Below are 17,133 nucleotides of genomic sequence, written 5' to 3' on the forward strand. Positions count from 1 at the left end.
AATATATGGGTTTCATTGTTGATAGTTCTTACCTGTAGTATCCTGGAGGTTATGCATGAGTCTCTGTGAGGCTGCGACAATGGGGAACATACCATTTGATGGTGTTATTATTGACATAATCATATGGAGAAGTCAATATACCCATGTCACTCAGACAGAGCCAAGAAATGCATACCTTAACTTTTATACAAAAGAATTTATATCTTATCTCAACATTAGAGATGAACTGGACCAGAAAAATTGGGAGCATAGTGAAGTCTAGAGCCTCTTAGGGATCCATATGGATAGTATGAGTCAACTGTCCTCAACCTTTTTGGCCATGAGAGCCAAACGCCTGGGGTAGGAGGAGGATGGAGGTAGAAGGTGCTCGAATATGGGGCAGGGGCTGAAGGGCCCCCCTGGGGCACATTTTGGGGCTCTGCCCGGACTGGCCGGTTGGGAGGTGGAGCCAGATATGGCTCGAGAGCCATGTGTTGCCGACCCCTGGATGAGTCTTAGGAGAAAAGATCATTTTTCCCCTCTGAAGAAAGCAGCCTTGTCTTATCTATCAGACAAAGATAGTTTAGATTAGGAAGCTAGATTCTATTCAGTAACATTGCACTAGTTTTTTCTTGGGGGTTCTGAAAATATTTTAAATTTTCTCCTTCTCATTTTACTATTTGAATTCCTATCCAACCTTTGTCTGTAGTTTGGGTTTGAAAATGGAATAAAAAATGATGGTGATCCAAGAATGCTACCCAGGTATCAGTGATGGCTTTGAAGCATGGTCTAGGGAGAGTCACTACTAGCACAGATCAGAAGAGAGTCTGAATCAAATGCTTTGGGCACTGGTTCAATCTAGCTAGTCTATTCAAAACTATTCTGTGGATCCCTCAACTAGCCATAGAACTCTGTAATATCCTGAACTGACAGTTTCCAAAGAGAAGACACATCTATTCTGGCCAGAACCTAGCAGTGAAAGACGCTTGCATACAACATTTTGACCCTCAGACAAGGTAAACAAACCACTTTGTACAGCCTTAAAAAAATTAAAAGTCCCAAAAAAGGACATTTTTATGAGTTGTGCTGAAAAGCAACTAGACAAAATAATTATCAGCAGAGCCAAAAAGCTACTTGATGCTGAATAAAGGGGGGAACCAAATGTGAATGACTATTTTATCCTCTGTAGGAATTACATTCCTTTTTTTTTAACCCTTAAGTTCTGTGTATTGGCTCCTAGGTAGAAGAGTGGTAAGGGTGGGCAATGGGGGTCAAGTGACTTGCCCAGGGTCACACAGCTGGGAAGTGTCTGAGGCCAGATTTGAACCTAGGACCTCCCGTCTCTAGGCCTGGCTCTCAATGCACTGAGCTACCCAGATGCCCCCTACATTCCTTTTTTTAACTAAGGAAGTTAAAATGTTTTTTCTCACATGAGATGGGGAATCTGCCTAGAAGCTGAAAAAACCCTCTTTGATCTCTCTCTATGTTCTGATTTGAAAACACACAAACAAATGAAGAGAATTTTTATCCTGCTTGGTAAATCAAGGACAAGTACAACATGAAATCAAAAGACTTTCTCTTGTTGGGAAGTCCTTTTAAAAGGGTATTAATGTGAAAGATACACACATAGAGATACATTCTTCTGGCTGATTATCCTCAATGCCCAGATAATAACTGATTCTCTAACATTTACACAAATGTATTTATACATTCTAAAAAGTAGATAACTATCAAAGGTCCTAGATGCTACTTTCCAATAGTGTTTGGAAAAGGTGCAAAATGATAGTTGAGGGTGACACAAACAACTGAAGCAAGTGATGTTGAATGCAACTTGGAAATATGAATACAGGATTGAATTGAAGGCTGTGTGATACAAGGAAAAGTCATTTTAGAGTCAAAGGACAAGGACCAAGGACATGGGATTAAATCCTGCCCATATGACTTCTCTCTCTGTCTTGGTTTCTTGATCTATGATTGGATTAGACTTGAGAACCTCTATGATTCCTTCCAATTTTAAATGTATGAGCCTATGAGTTTAAGGAGGGACTAAAACTGTAAACATAGACGTATATATAAAGATCAGAGAAATGCTGATTGTAGATAAATGAGATTAATGTTCAAATTCATTCATCTGGAAATTAAAACCCTCCATATTCTGCCTCCCATTTTCCTTTCTAGCTCTAGCAGACAACATTTTTCTTACAATCTGCTTTTCAGGCACTGAAACCTATATGACCTTCGGCAAGTAGGTGGTGCAGGTATTTGAACTTTCTGGCCTTAGTTTGCTGTCCTGTAAAGTTGAGTTGATTTTTAAATTAATGATATTTCCCATTCTAAATGCAGCAATCTTAATTTCAGGATCATAGATCAAGAATTTTGAATTTGAAATTATACTATAGGGGCAGCTAGGTGATTTAGTGGCTAGAGAGTCAGGTCTGGAGATGGGAGGTCCTGTCTTCAAATCTGGAACCAGATACTTCTTAGCTGTGTGACTCTTGGCAAATCATTTAATCCCCATTTCTTAGCCCTTACCACTCTTCTGCCTTGGATGCAATTCAGTGTATTGATCAAAGACAGGAGGTAAGGTTGTTTTTTTTTAAAAAAGAAAGAAAGAAAGACAATAAGGAAAGGAAGAAAGAAATCCTTGTAAAAAAACCCACAACTCTAATTAATGGGATTGACTCAAAACTCGAATTGAGATATATTGAGATATTCAGTCCTGGCAAAGTGGGAATTGGTTTGCTTGAATACATGTTTGTTACAGATTTTTATTTTCTTTTCCTAAACACTTAGTTGTTATTTTTGTGATTACTCCTTTGACCCTGAACACCCCAATGTTTGTGCAAAAAAAATACAGTTGATGCAAAATAGCAGGTTTTAGAAATAAGTTTTTAGTTGATATTTCTGTTTTTTTTTTGTACCACCATAGTTTCTCATATGTTTTTTCCCTTCCCTTCTTACAGTAAGCCATCTCATAAGACAAAAATAGTATATATATTTTTAGAAGGAGGAAAAAAAGTTAGGACAAGTACTCAATTAGTTTTTCTTTCTCAGTAGTAGTGTAGGGAAGGAGAAAAGATAGATTTTCATTTATTGGGAAAACATTTAGTTAAAAATTGTGCAAATTGTAAAGTATCAGTGAAAATAGGTGAATATTGCTCCAATTTTTAGTGAAAGGGAAAGGGGTAGAATCTTCAAATTATGGACTTTTATTATAATTCCTGACAGAATTCTGCAGTGAATTATTAAAGAGGTAGTTTGTAAGGATATAAAAGAATATCAAGGATACTCACAAGCCAGGATGGCCTCATCTTTAAGTCAATGCTGACTTAATTCTCTTTAATGACTAAGTCAGTAGTCTACTAGATTTTGGGAATAACTTAATCAATTCACAAGCATTCATTAAATGTCTATTATGTACAGGTACTTGACTGAATCCTGTTAATACAATATATACACTTTGATGTATATAAAATATATACAAAATGAATTCAAAAGCAAACTGCATAGATTTTTTGATCCCATTGTATCATTATTAGGCCTCTATTCCTAAAAATTCCAAAAGGAAAAAAAGATTTATATATGAAAAAATTATATAAAATAGTCTTTTCCATAGTGAACAAAAATTGGCTTTCAAACTATTGTCTAAACAAATTGTGCTAAATGATTATAATGAAATATTATTGTACCATGAGATGTTACAAAATGGACAGTTTCAGAGAAAACTGGAAAGACATCTACGAATTGATGCAATATGAATTGAGCAGAAATAGGAGGATAATTTGTGCACTAAGAACATCATAGAAGGAAGAGCCCAAGTCTTTATCCAACATTGCACAGAATTCAAAAATTCAACCTTTATTAAGTGTTTACAATAGTCAGAAAACATTGTGCTAGGAATTGGTGAAAAGTCCAACTTTAGCTAGCTAACATAGCATCTTTCCCCTCATAGAGGTTATCTTCTGTTAAGTGGTATAATGCAGACATATAAATGACTGTATTACAAAATAATTCAGAAGAATTTCATTAATTCTATCCCCCAATGGGCTATATGAGGATCAAAGGAATGGGAAAGCCAAGGTTTTTACCAAGAGGTGATATCAGGACAGACTTCCTGGAAGAGGTTATATTTGAGTTGGTCTTTAAATGATAGATAAGGAGAATGTAACGGATAAAGATTAGACATTCCAAGACATCAAAGTAACAGGCAGCAGCATGAGAAAAGACAAAGCAACAAGAAATGGCAGAGTATATCTGAAGACGAAAAGTAGTAAAATATTGTTGCATTTTTAAAAGAATTCTTTGCTTCACCAATGGATACATGATAGGACTCATTTTAAATAGTGGGTTACATGTATATTTGCAAATATTAATAATAATCCCATACAGTGGTTTAGGACAACAACCTCATAAGAAAAAGATTTCAAATCAAAATTTTGATTTCATTCTATTTTCCAATCAGATATTCATCTTAAGAAGAGAAAATCAAAATTTTAAAAATCAAACAAAATCTTGTTCAACATCCACCATTATTCAAGACAAAACCAAAATTCTACCCACCATGATTCCAGTCTCCTTCAACAACATTTCCCCTTTGGTGAAAACAAGAGGCTCACTCGCTCCCTGATCTGCTTGGTTTTCACCCCATAAATAACTGGATTCATCATGGGGGGCACAAGCACATAGAGATTGGCCAGCAGGATATGGACATGCCTCGGGATTTTCCGGCCAAAGCGCTGAGCAATGACAGTGAAAATCCCTGGCAGATAGAACATGAGGATGACACAGACATGGGAGCCACAGGTGCTGAGGGTCTTGAGTCGGGCATCTCGAGAAGGTAACCTGAAGACTGCTCGGAGGATGAGAATATAGGAAATGACAATGACCACCATGTCAAGCATGACACTGAGCAAGGGTACAGAGATTCCATACCAGATATTGATGGTGATATCTGCACAGGCCAGCTTGGCCAGGCCCATGTGCTCACAGAATGTGTGGGAAATGATGTTGGTTCGGCAGAAAGGCAGGCGTTTCAGCAGGAAGACAATGGGGAAAACAGTAGCAAAGCTCCTGAACACTACAATTCCCCCAATTTTGCCAATGACACTGTGGTTGAGGATGGTGGTGTACTGCAGTGGATAGCAGATGGCTACATAGCGGTCAAAGGCCATGGCCAACAGGATCCCTGATTCCACCACAAAGGCAAAGTGCATGAAGAAGAGCTGAGTGACACAGCCCCCAAAGGAGATGTCTGTGTCTTCCAACCAGAAGATGGCCAGGGCCTTGGGCACTGTAGAAGTGGACAAGATCAGATCCCAAAATGCTAGCATGGACAGGAAGAGGTACATGGGTTCATGGAGACTGCGCTCAATAGCCACCACAAAGATGAGAATGAGATTTCCTGATACAGCAACCAGGTACATCAGACAGAAGGGGATGGAGATCCACACGTGCATCTCCTTCAGGCCAGGGATGCCAATCAACACAAACATGTCATAGTTGATGGAGAAGTTGGGAGTAGACATACCATGAAAACTGTCAGTCTCACCCAATGACCTTCTTGCCTGTTCTGCAGCCAAGGAGATGAAGTCACAGGGCTAGAAAGCAGAATAATCCAAACAAGTAATTAATAAAAAAATTTTCAAGCTCCTTCTATGTGCCCAGTCTTGTGCTTTTTTAAAACAGTTTACCAGAATCCACTAACAACAAAAACCCAAGATCGCTATTAAAAACAAAAAAAAGTTCTCTCCAAATATCAATACTAAGTATCAATTCTAAAGCAAAAAGGTAATAAGGGCTAGGAAAATGGGATTAAGTGACTTGCCCAGAGTCACCCAGCTACGAAGTATCTGAGGTCAAATTTGAACCTAGAAGCTCCCATCTCTGGGCCTGGCTGTCCACTGAGTCACCTAGTTGTCCCTTTTGATTGCCACCTTTTAAATTTCCATCTCTTTCTCCATGCCTAGGACATAGTAGGTACTGTGTATTTGTTTTATTATTATTAGAACAAAATGTAAAATAAAATATAAATGTGAGCTGTGATTTTTGAAACAACCTAATTTATATAGATAATATTTCAAGAAAATGTATAAGTGAATATGACTAACATTGTTATCATCCCTAACTGATTCTTACTTGGCATTCAACTGATCAAATCAATCATTTCATTTATAGAATGAAATGTAAATGAGCAAGACATTAAATTCAAGCAATATGTCCAACAATAATATGCAAGCAAATCATTTTATGTCTCAGGAATGTTTAAGGTATAGGAAAACCGACTCACACAACTAAAGAATAACTATTGGTGAATTTTTCCATCACAGGTATACTCAGAACAGAGAGTGAGGGTTGCAAGAAGGATATAATTGCTATCTGGAAGTATTTGAAAATCTCTATTGAAGAGGGATTGGGTATGTTCTTCTTAACCCCATGAGACAGAATCAGGAGTAATAGTGTTAATTCTCACTTCTCTAACACTTTAGGCTTCTCTTTCACAAATATTCTCTGGCACCTCACCTCATACTCTAAAAGGCTAATGGAGCACAAGCGGTAAAAAATTCTCACAGATCAGAGAGATTTTGAGAATAGACTTGAGTATATGTCATACATGAGTCTGAAAGTCCAGTCTAACCAAATTTGGTGATGACTACTATTGGATTGGCTGTGAGAGGAGATAATGGTAACTCCTTAAGACCATCTATTAAATTTTAGAAAATTAAGATCTGCATTATCAGAGGCAGAATCCGTACAAAGTTATGATCAAAGACTCTTAAAGCATTGCAGCCTAAGTTTAACAAAGAAAAACCATCAAAGGAAGATTCTTTCTTCTCATTTTTAGTTGAGTTTTCTCTTTGTTTATCCATCTGTCCACCTCTCCATTTGTCTGTCCATCTATCTGTCCATTTGATCACTTCTTTCCTTCCTTCTTCCTCCATTTCCCTTCTTTCTTTTTCTATTTTATCTTCCTTCCTTCTTTCATTTCTTTATTCCATAAAATACTTCTCTACTAACACATTATATACTATTAACATAGAGGGAAGAAAAACTCTAGAGTTCATCTAATGCTAAACTTTCATTTTCTAGATAAACTGAGACCTAAAGAAATGTAACATCAAAGGTCAAACTGTTAATTAGTGAGTGCCAAAGTCTGCCATCAAACCCAGCTCTTCTAACTCTAAATTCTGTACTCCTTTGGAAAGAGTTTTTCCCTATATTAGAATGAATTAATTTACTTTGAAAACTGATAATCTCATCTTTTAAGGGAATCAAAGGGGTCATTTAATTGACTGGGTATGTGAACAAAAATTCCCTTTATGATACAACCAATAAGTGGTCATTAATCCTTTACCTGAATCCCTTTGAGGAGAGAGAATCTTCACTGCCTCCCAGAATCATGGAACTTGAGAGTGGGAAAGGACCTCAGTGACATTTAGATATAACACTTACCTGCATCCCAATACGCTTTTTGATATCTCTAAATCATTAATATGTACTTGTCTGTAGTCTCAATTTGCCTCTTTGAAACACATCATTGTTCGTAGTTCTGCTCTTATGGGTTAATGATGGGGATAGAAACTAGCCTTTAATTTCTTTGGTTTAGAGAAGTTCTAGGGGAGGAAACTTACTCTGCTCTGACATATTAGAAGCTTCTCTGCAATTTCTGGTCTTAGAGAGTTAGCTAAAGCACAGAGAATTGAAATGACTTACACAGGGTCACATAGGCAGTATTTATATATATATCAGACCGAGGCAGAACTTGAACTCAGGAAAGGGTTAGCTGTTAAATTTTCGGTGTCAGCATTAGCACTTCAGAAATTAGCAAACCAATAAATCAGGGCTTCATTTATTGTTTTGATAATTGTGTACATAAAAAAGTTATAGAGAAAAAGTTAATAATGAAGATCTTACCTAAAAGTAGATTGTATGTATGTGGTTTTCCCCAGAAAGACAAGTGTTAAACACTTATACCCTTAAGCCAAATTTTCCTGCCTCTTAGGCCATATCTCTATCTGCTATAAGTCTAATCTCTGTTCCATGGAATCATTCTTCAGATATGTAAGGATAGATATTAAGCAGCTATTTCCAACCTCTTAACTCTCACACCTCCCCAGGAGTCTCTTCCCCTAGCTAAACACTCATAATATCATTTCTTCATGATTTGAATCAGTGCTTCTGATTTAAAACCTACCATGCTGCATAGCATGGAGAGCTCAGTCTGGGGGAACATGAGAGCTATTATATCATTTGAAAGATTATAATGTAAAAGAAAGACTAGATTTGTTATGACTCCAGTGGCAGTCGATGGAGATCATAGTGAGAAGAAAGAGAAAAAATAGTTATAGAGAGCCTACAGTATGCCAAACACTGTGCTAAATGCATTACAATATTATGTCCTCAGATCCTCACAACAACCCTGGGAAGTGGGTGCTATTATTATCCCCATTTTGCTGATGAGGAAACAGAGACAGAGGTTAGGTTAATTACCTAGGATCAAAAAACTGAAGTCAAAAAGTCCTGAAGTCTTCTTTACTCTAGATCCACCATTCTATCTACTCTGCCACCTAGTACGGTCCATTTCTCCTTGGTATAAGAAAAAAGTTCCTGATAATAATAACTGTACATAAATAGTATAGACTACATTATGTCCAAAGACATCTTTAGATACCAGATATTGGGGATGTTGTGGGAGTTATTCCTTTTACAGTAGATGAATCTTTAAGTGACTTTTTTATGTCCTTTTCAACTCTAAGATTCTAGAATTCTGGCAAAAAATAGGCTCAGAAATGTTCCTGGGGGAGCGTAATTATGGTAGGAAGGATACTCAGATATTCCCCTACCACCTGCTGATTGTCTGGCTGGAAAGACCTTGACCAAAGAGAAACTTAGCCTACTTCTCTTGCATGTCAACCCAGCCTGGTGCACTCAAGATTGGTCTCTGTCAGAAGCCACTGCCTTTTACTGTTACAGAAACTAAGAAACACTGGTTTTCCTTGGATTCTTGAAGCTGTCTCTATCTACCAGCCCCTGTAACTCACCTCCCTCCATGGCTTTTCTAACAGCACAAGTGAATGTAAGAGGCAGCCACAGAGACCTCAGATCTGTTGGGAGTCACTGAAGAACTATTTATCCTTTCCAGAAGCCTATGGTAGAGCTTAGGATGCCTAGGGTCTGCAGCTGTCTTCCCTAGTTGCAAATCCCCCAGAGAAAATTCAATTCAACTCAATTTAACAAACTTTGGAGAATAGTGCTAGAGAATCTTCCATTTAACTCTCACTGGGTTTCTCCCTTTGGGATCCCCTGGTGACCTCTGGAGCTGTTTATGTATGGGAAGTAGGAGGTTTGAATAGAAAATCTTGAGATTGTGTGTTTACCAAGCATAGCAGGACTCCTGCTTCTCAATTGGAGCAGTCTTGTCCTTCAGGACCCACACACAGCTTTTTTTTTTTTTCCAAATGAAATCCCAATGGACAAAATTATGGTCTCTTTCCTCACAGAAATGATCTTCAGAGGCAGATTGTGTGAGAAACAAGGGCATCACATTTATTAGCAAATTTCGATTTTTCTTCCATAAGCAGCAGCATTATACATTTCCCTTGCTGTTCTCGTTATTGAATTCTAATGATTTTTGGCTATTTCCAATAATTTATATCGCACTTTGAGGTTTTCATGGTCCTTTACATAAATAATCTCGTATTCTCACAACAACCCTAGCAGAGAGTCATTTTGTCCCCATTTTAAAGATGAAGAAACTGAAACATAAAGGAATTAAGTGGCTTTCTAGAGTTACACAGGTTAAAAGTGTCTAAGACAGGATTTGAACTCAAGTATTCCTGATCTTGGCACTTTGTCAACTAGCTGTCTTCCTTTTCAATTTCAAAATCCCTCCAAAAAGGAGGAAGCTACGACTACACTGAGCAGACTGCAATAAATGTTTCACAGATTCAAGGCAACTCCAAAGAGAATTTTTACTTTAACTTTAAATCACAATTCATTGAGTTGATCAACGTTTTGTCTCAAGTTAACCACATTTGGATCAGTGCAGTCTCTCCAAAGGATTATGTTAAAGGCATACAATTAGGGGTGTGCTAGAGTTATCAATTAGAGCATTTAACTTTAGAAATCAGCAATCACTACAAATCAGGACTTGATTAATTATCTTGTTAAGTGTCTAGACTTTAGAAAATGTTAGTAATGCAGATTAACCTTAAAACTTATTTATGTATGTATTTTCTGAGATTCTGATTTACCAGCACAGTCTATATTACCCTGAAAATTTTGCTCAAGCTCAGAAGAAATACAGTAAAAGATTTTAAGAATCAAATTATCACCAAACTGGAGATTTTGTCTAAAGGCTAACATAATAGTCATAGAAATAATAACAAGCATTTATATAACATTAAAAGTTTTGAAAAACAACTCATATCTATTATCTCATGTGAGCTTCACACCACTTCTTTGTTGTATATATTTGTGGATATTAAAGTTCTGAGATTAATTTTTTAAATAATTAATCTCATTAACTGATAATAAAGAGAGGTGAATAGGAAATAGTGCAGTAAGTTTACATCTCAAAACCCAATATAGGCTTTCATAAGAAAAATAGCTCCCATTATCCAACTTCACCAAAAATAATCTCCATTTTCTCCATTTCCATCTTCAAAATCAATTTCACCATCTTGACAACCGCATATTATTACCATAATTGCCACCATTATCATTACCATCAATATTGCTCTCATCATTTTATTACTGCCATCTCTGACTTCACTATTACTGTCATGCAGAATAAAAAATAAAGCCATGCCTTCATGTTTTACCCTTTGATAGTTTTTGTTAATCTCAACTCTACAAAATGTTTCATTTGTTTACTTTATACTCACACAGTTGTACTGCAATAGACTCCTAATTGATGTCTCTGCCTCCACTCTCTCCTCTCTCCTAACCATTATGCAAATAGTTGCCACGTTGAAATCATGGAAACAAATCTTATCACATGCTTAGGCAACCAGGAAGCTACACTGGAACCCAGAAACTTAGTGACCTGAGACAATTAAGTCTGAGGATAGTTTTAATATCTTTTAAGGAAAAGTTAACCTAGCCTACAGAGGATAGGACTTCGAGAAAACAAACAAACAAAAACTAGCTAGACTACATTGCATGGACCTTGGCAGATATTGCTTTTTCCCACAAGATTCTTTTTCTTTCTTTCTTTTAAACTTAATTCCCTCCCTTTTGAAAAGGAATATTCAATTATCCCTGATAAACTAGAAAGTAAAAATATGTTCCTTTATCCCTCTCCTACTTCCCCCTCCCTGATAGTACTCCTCTTCCCACCACCCTTCTTATTTCCCTCTAACTTCTCTACAGGGTCTTTTAATCATCCTTTTCAACTACCTCTTGCCTTATATTACTTCCTTCCCCACTACTCCTTTTCTTATTCCTCCTCTACTCCTATATAGGGTAAGATAGGATTCTATACCCCAAGGAGTCTGGCTGTTCTTCCCTCTCTGAGCCAATTCCAAAGGTTTAAGTATGACCCATCACCACTCTCATTCTTCCCTCCACTGCAATAGTTCCCCTCCTCCTGCCCTATGCCTATTTATGTGATATAATTTACCCCATTTTACTTTTTCCTTCCAATTTTTTAAAGCAATCCTCCTTTTCACCTATAGATTTTTAAAATTTTACATATAATCCTAATTGTTTTTCTACCACACCCTCTGTCTATGCATATGTCTTCTAACTTCTATAATAATGATAAAAATTTTTGATAGTTACAAATAATGTCTTTCCATATAGAAATATAAACAATTTGACCTTGAAGAGGCTCTCGAATTTTTTCTCTTTCTTGCCTTTTATATGCTCCTTTTGAATTTTGTATTTGGACATCAAATTTTCTGTTTAAATCTGGTATTGTTTTGGGAATGCTTGGAAATCTTCTAATTTATTAAATGACTATACTTTTCTCTTGAAAGAATACAGTCAATTTTTATGGGTAAGTGATTCTTGGTTGTAAACCCAGTGTCCTTGCCTTCTGGAATATCATATTCCAATCCTTTTGATCTTCCAGTGTAGAAGGTTCAAAATCCTAAGTAAATCTGACTGGGTCTCCAAGATATTTGAACTGTTTCTTTCTGGCTGCTTGTAAAATTATTTCTGCCTGGCCTGGGAGCTTCTGAACTTGGCTATAACATTCTTGGGAGTTGTCATTTGGGGATTTATTGCAGGAAATTATCTATGCATTCTTTCTCTTTCTATTTTACCCCCTTGTTCAAGAACATCAAGGGAGTTTTCTTTGATTATTTCTTTTTTTTTTTTAACCCTTGTACTTCGGTGTATTTTCTCATAGTTGGAAGAGTGGTAAGGGTGGGCAATGGGGGTCAAGTGACTTGCCCAGGGTCACACAGCTGGAAGTGGCTGAGGCCGGGTTTGAACCTAGGAGCTCCTGTCTCTAGGCCTGCCTCTCACTCCACTGAGCTACCCAGCTGCCCCTTTGATTATTTCTTTTAATATGATGTCTTGCTTTTCTTTTCTGGTCATGACTTTCAGGTAGTCCAATAGTTCTCAAATTGTCTCTCCTAGTATCTTTTTTCCAGATCAATAGTTTTTTTAGTGACATATTTCATATTTTATTCTTTTTTTCATTTTTTTATTTCTTTCCTTTTAAATAAAAGTTGATCTTGAGGCTCATCACCAGATTTATAAACATATTAGGAGAGAGAGAGAGAGAGAGAGAGAGAGAGAGAGAGAGAGAGAGAGAGAGAGAGAGAGAGATATTTCAGCCTTAGTAATTCAAGGTAAGATCAGATCCCAGATTTTAGCTGAGGGAGGTTCCCTCCATGTTGCACTGCTGCTTGCTAATTGTCAGCCCAGTGATTCCATCTATTCAAGAGTGGAAGTAAAAAAGGACATTTTCTTTCCTACACTCATCTTCTAAACTCCATTAGCTCCTCCCTCTGTGGTGATATTTTAGCTTGAAGGTCATGCTGATGCCCACAATGCCAGCAAATGCCAGGGGATGTCATGTTGCTTTGTTACACCTATGTTGCTCCATTGGAGTACTCAGGATATGTTCTCTAGGTAATTTATTTCACATAGTTTTATTGTTTCTTGATGTCTCATGAGGTCATTAGCTTCTACTTGCCCAATTCTAATTTTTAAAGAATGAATTTCTTCCATGACATTTTAATCTTCCTTTTACATTTGGTCAATTCTACCTTTTGTGGAAATCTTTTCTTCATTGGATTGTTTTTGCCTACTTTTCCAGTTGACCAATGTTGCTTTTTTAAGCTATTATTTTCATTTTGCATTACTTTCATTTGTTTTTTTCCCATTTTTCTTCTACCTTTTTTATTTGCTTTTTGAATTTCTTTTTGAGCTCTTCTAGACCTATGGCCAATTCCCAGTTTTCTTTGAAGTTTTGCATGTGGTTGCTTGGATTTACTATCAACTCTATGCCTTATTCTTTGTCTCCATCAAAATTTTCTATGGCTAGGTATTTCATTTTTGGTTTGCTTATTTTCCTGGTCTATTTTTTTTGCCTGTGAACTTGGAGTTATGAAAGTTGGTGATTTTGTCTCCTCTGCTGATAGCTTATGAGACTCACCACACTGAGTTATTTTTCCCGGGGCTAGGTCTTCATCGTAGCTCAGGCTTAAAAGAGTGAAGCCCTAGGGACTTTCAGAACTCACTGAGGGCTGGTGCTAGGACTTGTGACTTTAATGGGTGGGTGTGGACTGTGGGGTACTCTGTTGTGTTATAGCCAGGATCCTGGGATCCAGAAGTTCTTCTATTCCCAGACTGAGAACATGACATAGTAGGTGTATGTGTGTGGGGTGGTCAGCCCTCACTCCTCTGTTTGTAGTTTTACTTCTGGTTCCCCCTTAGCCTGTAAAAAATCAACTCTTCCTACCTTTCAAATTGTTTCCCACATGAGAGCCCTCTCTCTCCATCTTGCTGTTGGATTTTTACTCCTCTCATTTTGATATACTTTTTTCTAAACATTTATTAATAATCATTTTTAACATGGTTACATGATTTATGCTCCTACTTTCCCCTTCACCCCCGGCTCTCCCCCCACCCATGGCTGATGCACATTTCCACTGGTTTTGTCACGTGTCCTTGATCAAGACCTATTTCCAAATTGTTGGTAGTTGCATTGGTGTGGTAGTTTCGAGTCCACATCCCCAATCATGTCCACCCCGACCCATGTGTTCAAGCAGTTGCTTTTCTTATATGTTTCCTCTCCTGCAGTCCTTCTTCTGAATGTGGGTAGCATCTTTACCATAAATCCCTCAGAATTGTCCTGGATCATTGCATTGTTGCTGGTACAGAAGCCCATTACATTCGATTTTACCACAGTATGTCAGTCTCTGTGTACAATGTTCTTCTGGCTCTGCTCCTTTCGCTCTGCATCAGTTCCTGCAGGTCTCTCCAGTTTGCCTGGAACTCCTCCAGTTTATTGTTCCTTTTAGCACAATAGTATTCCATCACCCGCATATACCACAGTTTGTTCAGCCATTCCCCAATTGAAGGACATGCCCTCCTTTTCCATTTTGTTGCCACCACAAAAAGCACAGCTATAAATATTTTTGTACAAGTCTGTTTATCTATGATCTCTTTGGGGTACAAACCCAGCAATGGTATGGCTGGATCAAAGGGCAGGCATTCTTTTAAAGATTGGTTTGGAAGGATTCTCAGGATAGTTTCAACTTTTGCTAGTATTAAACCACCACCTTGACTCGATCCCTATGGCTGGAACACCTTTTCTTCCGTACTAGAAGAGAACATTGATGAGCACTAATAATAGTTATCTAGTCATGTCAGAAAAAATTACAAGCATTTATACAGTGTTTTAAGGTTTGAAAAGTTTTTTAGAGGCAGCTGGTGACTTAGTGACCAGAGTACTGGACCTGAAGTCAGGAACACCTGAGTTTAAAACCTGCCTCAGGTTCTTAATAGTTATGTTAACCCAGATACATTACTTAATCTCTCTTAACCTCAGTTTACTCAGTTGAAGAAATGGAGATAATGATAGCACCTACCTTCCAGGGGTTGTCTTAAGCATCAAGTGAGATAATATTTGTAAAGATGGATAGTAGAGTGCCTGGCATAAAATTGATGTTATATAACTGTTTATTTCCTTCCTTTCTATAAATTATATAGCATTTTATGGTTACCACACTGAGAGGTAGGTACTATCATTATCTCCATTTTATAGATGAGGAAACTGAGACAGATAGAAAATATTTGAATTTTCTGGGGTCACATAGCTAGGAATGATCTGAGGCACAGGTTTGAACTCAAGTTTTTTGAGCAATCTAGCTGGTACCTAACCAGAATAAAATAGAGAAGGTCTTCCTGAAATTGTTTCTGTGGCATATGTGTATGAAGACGAGAGTAACCATTTTATTTGGATTATTATCTTATTAATTTTAGTAATTTTATCCTTTTTGTATTTTTTCTCCAGTATAATCATTTTTATTATATTTTAATGGACCATAAATGCCTTATAGTATGCTAACACCAGACCTGAAACACTGAACTGGTCTGAATTATTTCTGACCTATATTAGAGACCCAGGGAATTTCAGTGACTTTCTTCATCTCTTCCTGATTCTTAAAACAAAATGAACAATCTATATTAAAAATTACCAGAAAATAGGGGGCAGCTGGGTAGCTCAGTGGATTGAGAGTCAGGCCTAGAGATGGGAGGTCCTAGGTTCAAATCTGGCCTCAGACATTTCCCAGCTGTGTGACCCTGGGCAAGTCACTTGACCCCCATTGCCCACCTTTACCAATCTTCCACCTATGAGACAATACACAGAAGTTAAGGGTTTAAACAAACAAAAAAAAATTACCAGAAAATGGACAATAAGCCCAGAAATTAAATGCAGGTAGGTAGAGAAGTAGATACAGTGCTAAACCTCAAGTCTAGAAAACCTCAGTTCTTATACTTAAACAATTACTGGCTATGTGACCCTGGTTAAGTCACTTAACCCTCTTTGCCTCAATCTTTTCTTCTGTAAAATGAGCTGAAGAAGGAAATGGAAAACTCTTACAGTATCTTTGCCAAGAAAACCTCAAATGGGGTCATTAAGAGTGACATAGGATTGAAGAGACTCAATAATAAAAAAATCACCTACAATGAAAATTCAACAGTTGTAAGGAGTCTTTAAAGTCCATTGTAATGGTTCTACCTAGTCTTCATTGGCATTCACATTAAAGTAAAACAATTTTGCCTTTTAACCTCTTAAAAGTCTATAATGTGTTCTTCTTCGTGTCCTACTGATGTACACTGTGTACTGATGTACACAGACAGGACAATAGTACAACCGGATGTTGGGATTATACATGTTAAAGGCTATAAACCATTTACTGGAGGGGATCTAGAGATTTTAAAAAGGAGATTCCCCCAGTTCTTCACAAATCCACATAAGGCAATAAAAGAATTCAAACGGGCAGTTAGGCTGTATAATCCTAATTTTGAAGATGTGGAACTCTTATTAACAGAACTATTTACCCCAAGTGAAAAAGCTAAATTTCTTGCAGAGACAAGGAACAATCCCAATTTAGCATCGTGGCCTGAGCAACATCAAGATCTAGAGCTGTCATCTCATGCAAACATGACGTATCTTAGGAGATGCAGGGAGGACTTGGCAGAGGCGATGAGACTTCATGCTAAACGATCAAATGCATGGGGCTCATTTGAAAAGTTAAAGCAGGGGGAGGAGGAACATCAGAGCTTATACCTAGACAGACTGCTGGAAGCTGGAGAGACTATCCTAGGGTTTAGGGATATGACTGCTGAAGACAACATTCAGCATATCAGAAGGCAATTTGTGAAAGGGAGTCAAAATTACATTCAAACATATTTTAGACTGCATTGCCCACAATGGGAGACCATGCCCATTGAAGAATTGAGAAAGACAGCAGCTTATGTCCATGACTCAAAGGATAGTGACTCTAAAACATCTAGAAGCTCTGAAAAAGATTGAGAGATTGCTGAGCTTAAAAAGCAATTGAGGGAAGCTCAGAAAGCCAGGGAGGTGGAAGAAATAAAAAATATGGCTCTGATGTCCACTAATAAAAGGAGCCAAAGCAGGCCTAGGCAATCTAGTGGCAGTGCTAACAACAAAATTATGAGTTAGGA

General features: G+C 37.4%; 1 protein-coding gene across 3 annotated transcripts; it reads right to left on the reverse strand.

Annotated features, from left to right (window-relative positions):
* Positions 1 to 1,901: 1,901 nt before the first annotated feature.
* LOC123238672 (olfactory receptor 52B2-like) lies at positions 1,902 to 14,280 on the reverse strand. Of its 3 annotated transcripts, none has more exons than XM_044665877.1 (2): positions 4,585 to 5,504; positions 1,902 to 1,920 (listed from the first exon to the last, which is right to left on the reverse strand). In XM_044665877.1, the coding sequence occupies exons 1-2, from the start codon at positions 5,502 to 5,504 to the stop codon at positions 1,902 to 1,904; spliced, it is 939 nt and encodes a 312-aa protein (XP_044521812.1). The 3 variants fall into 3 exon arrangements, with proteins under 3 accessions (XP_044521812.1, XP_044521813.1, XP_044521811.1); XM_044665878.1 differs by lacking the exon at positions 1,902 to 1,920 and adding an exon at positions 14,264 to 14,280 and having other exon boundaries at positions 4,557 to 5,466; XM_044665876.1 differs by lacking the exon at positions 1,902 to 1,920 and having other exon boundaries at positions 4,557 to 5,504.
* Between the last annotated feature and the right edge of the window lie 2,853 nt (positions 14,281 to 17,133).

Source organism: Gracilinanus agilis, chromosome 3 (genome assembly GCF_016433145.1).
Source record: "Gracilinanus agilis isolate LMUSP501 chromosome 3, AgileGrace, whole genome shotgun sequence".
In the NCBI taxonomy this organism is placed as follows: Eukaryota; Metazoa; Chordata; class Mammalia; order Didelphimorphia; family Didelphidae; genus Gracilinanus; species Gracilinanus agilis.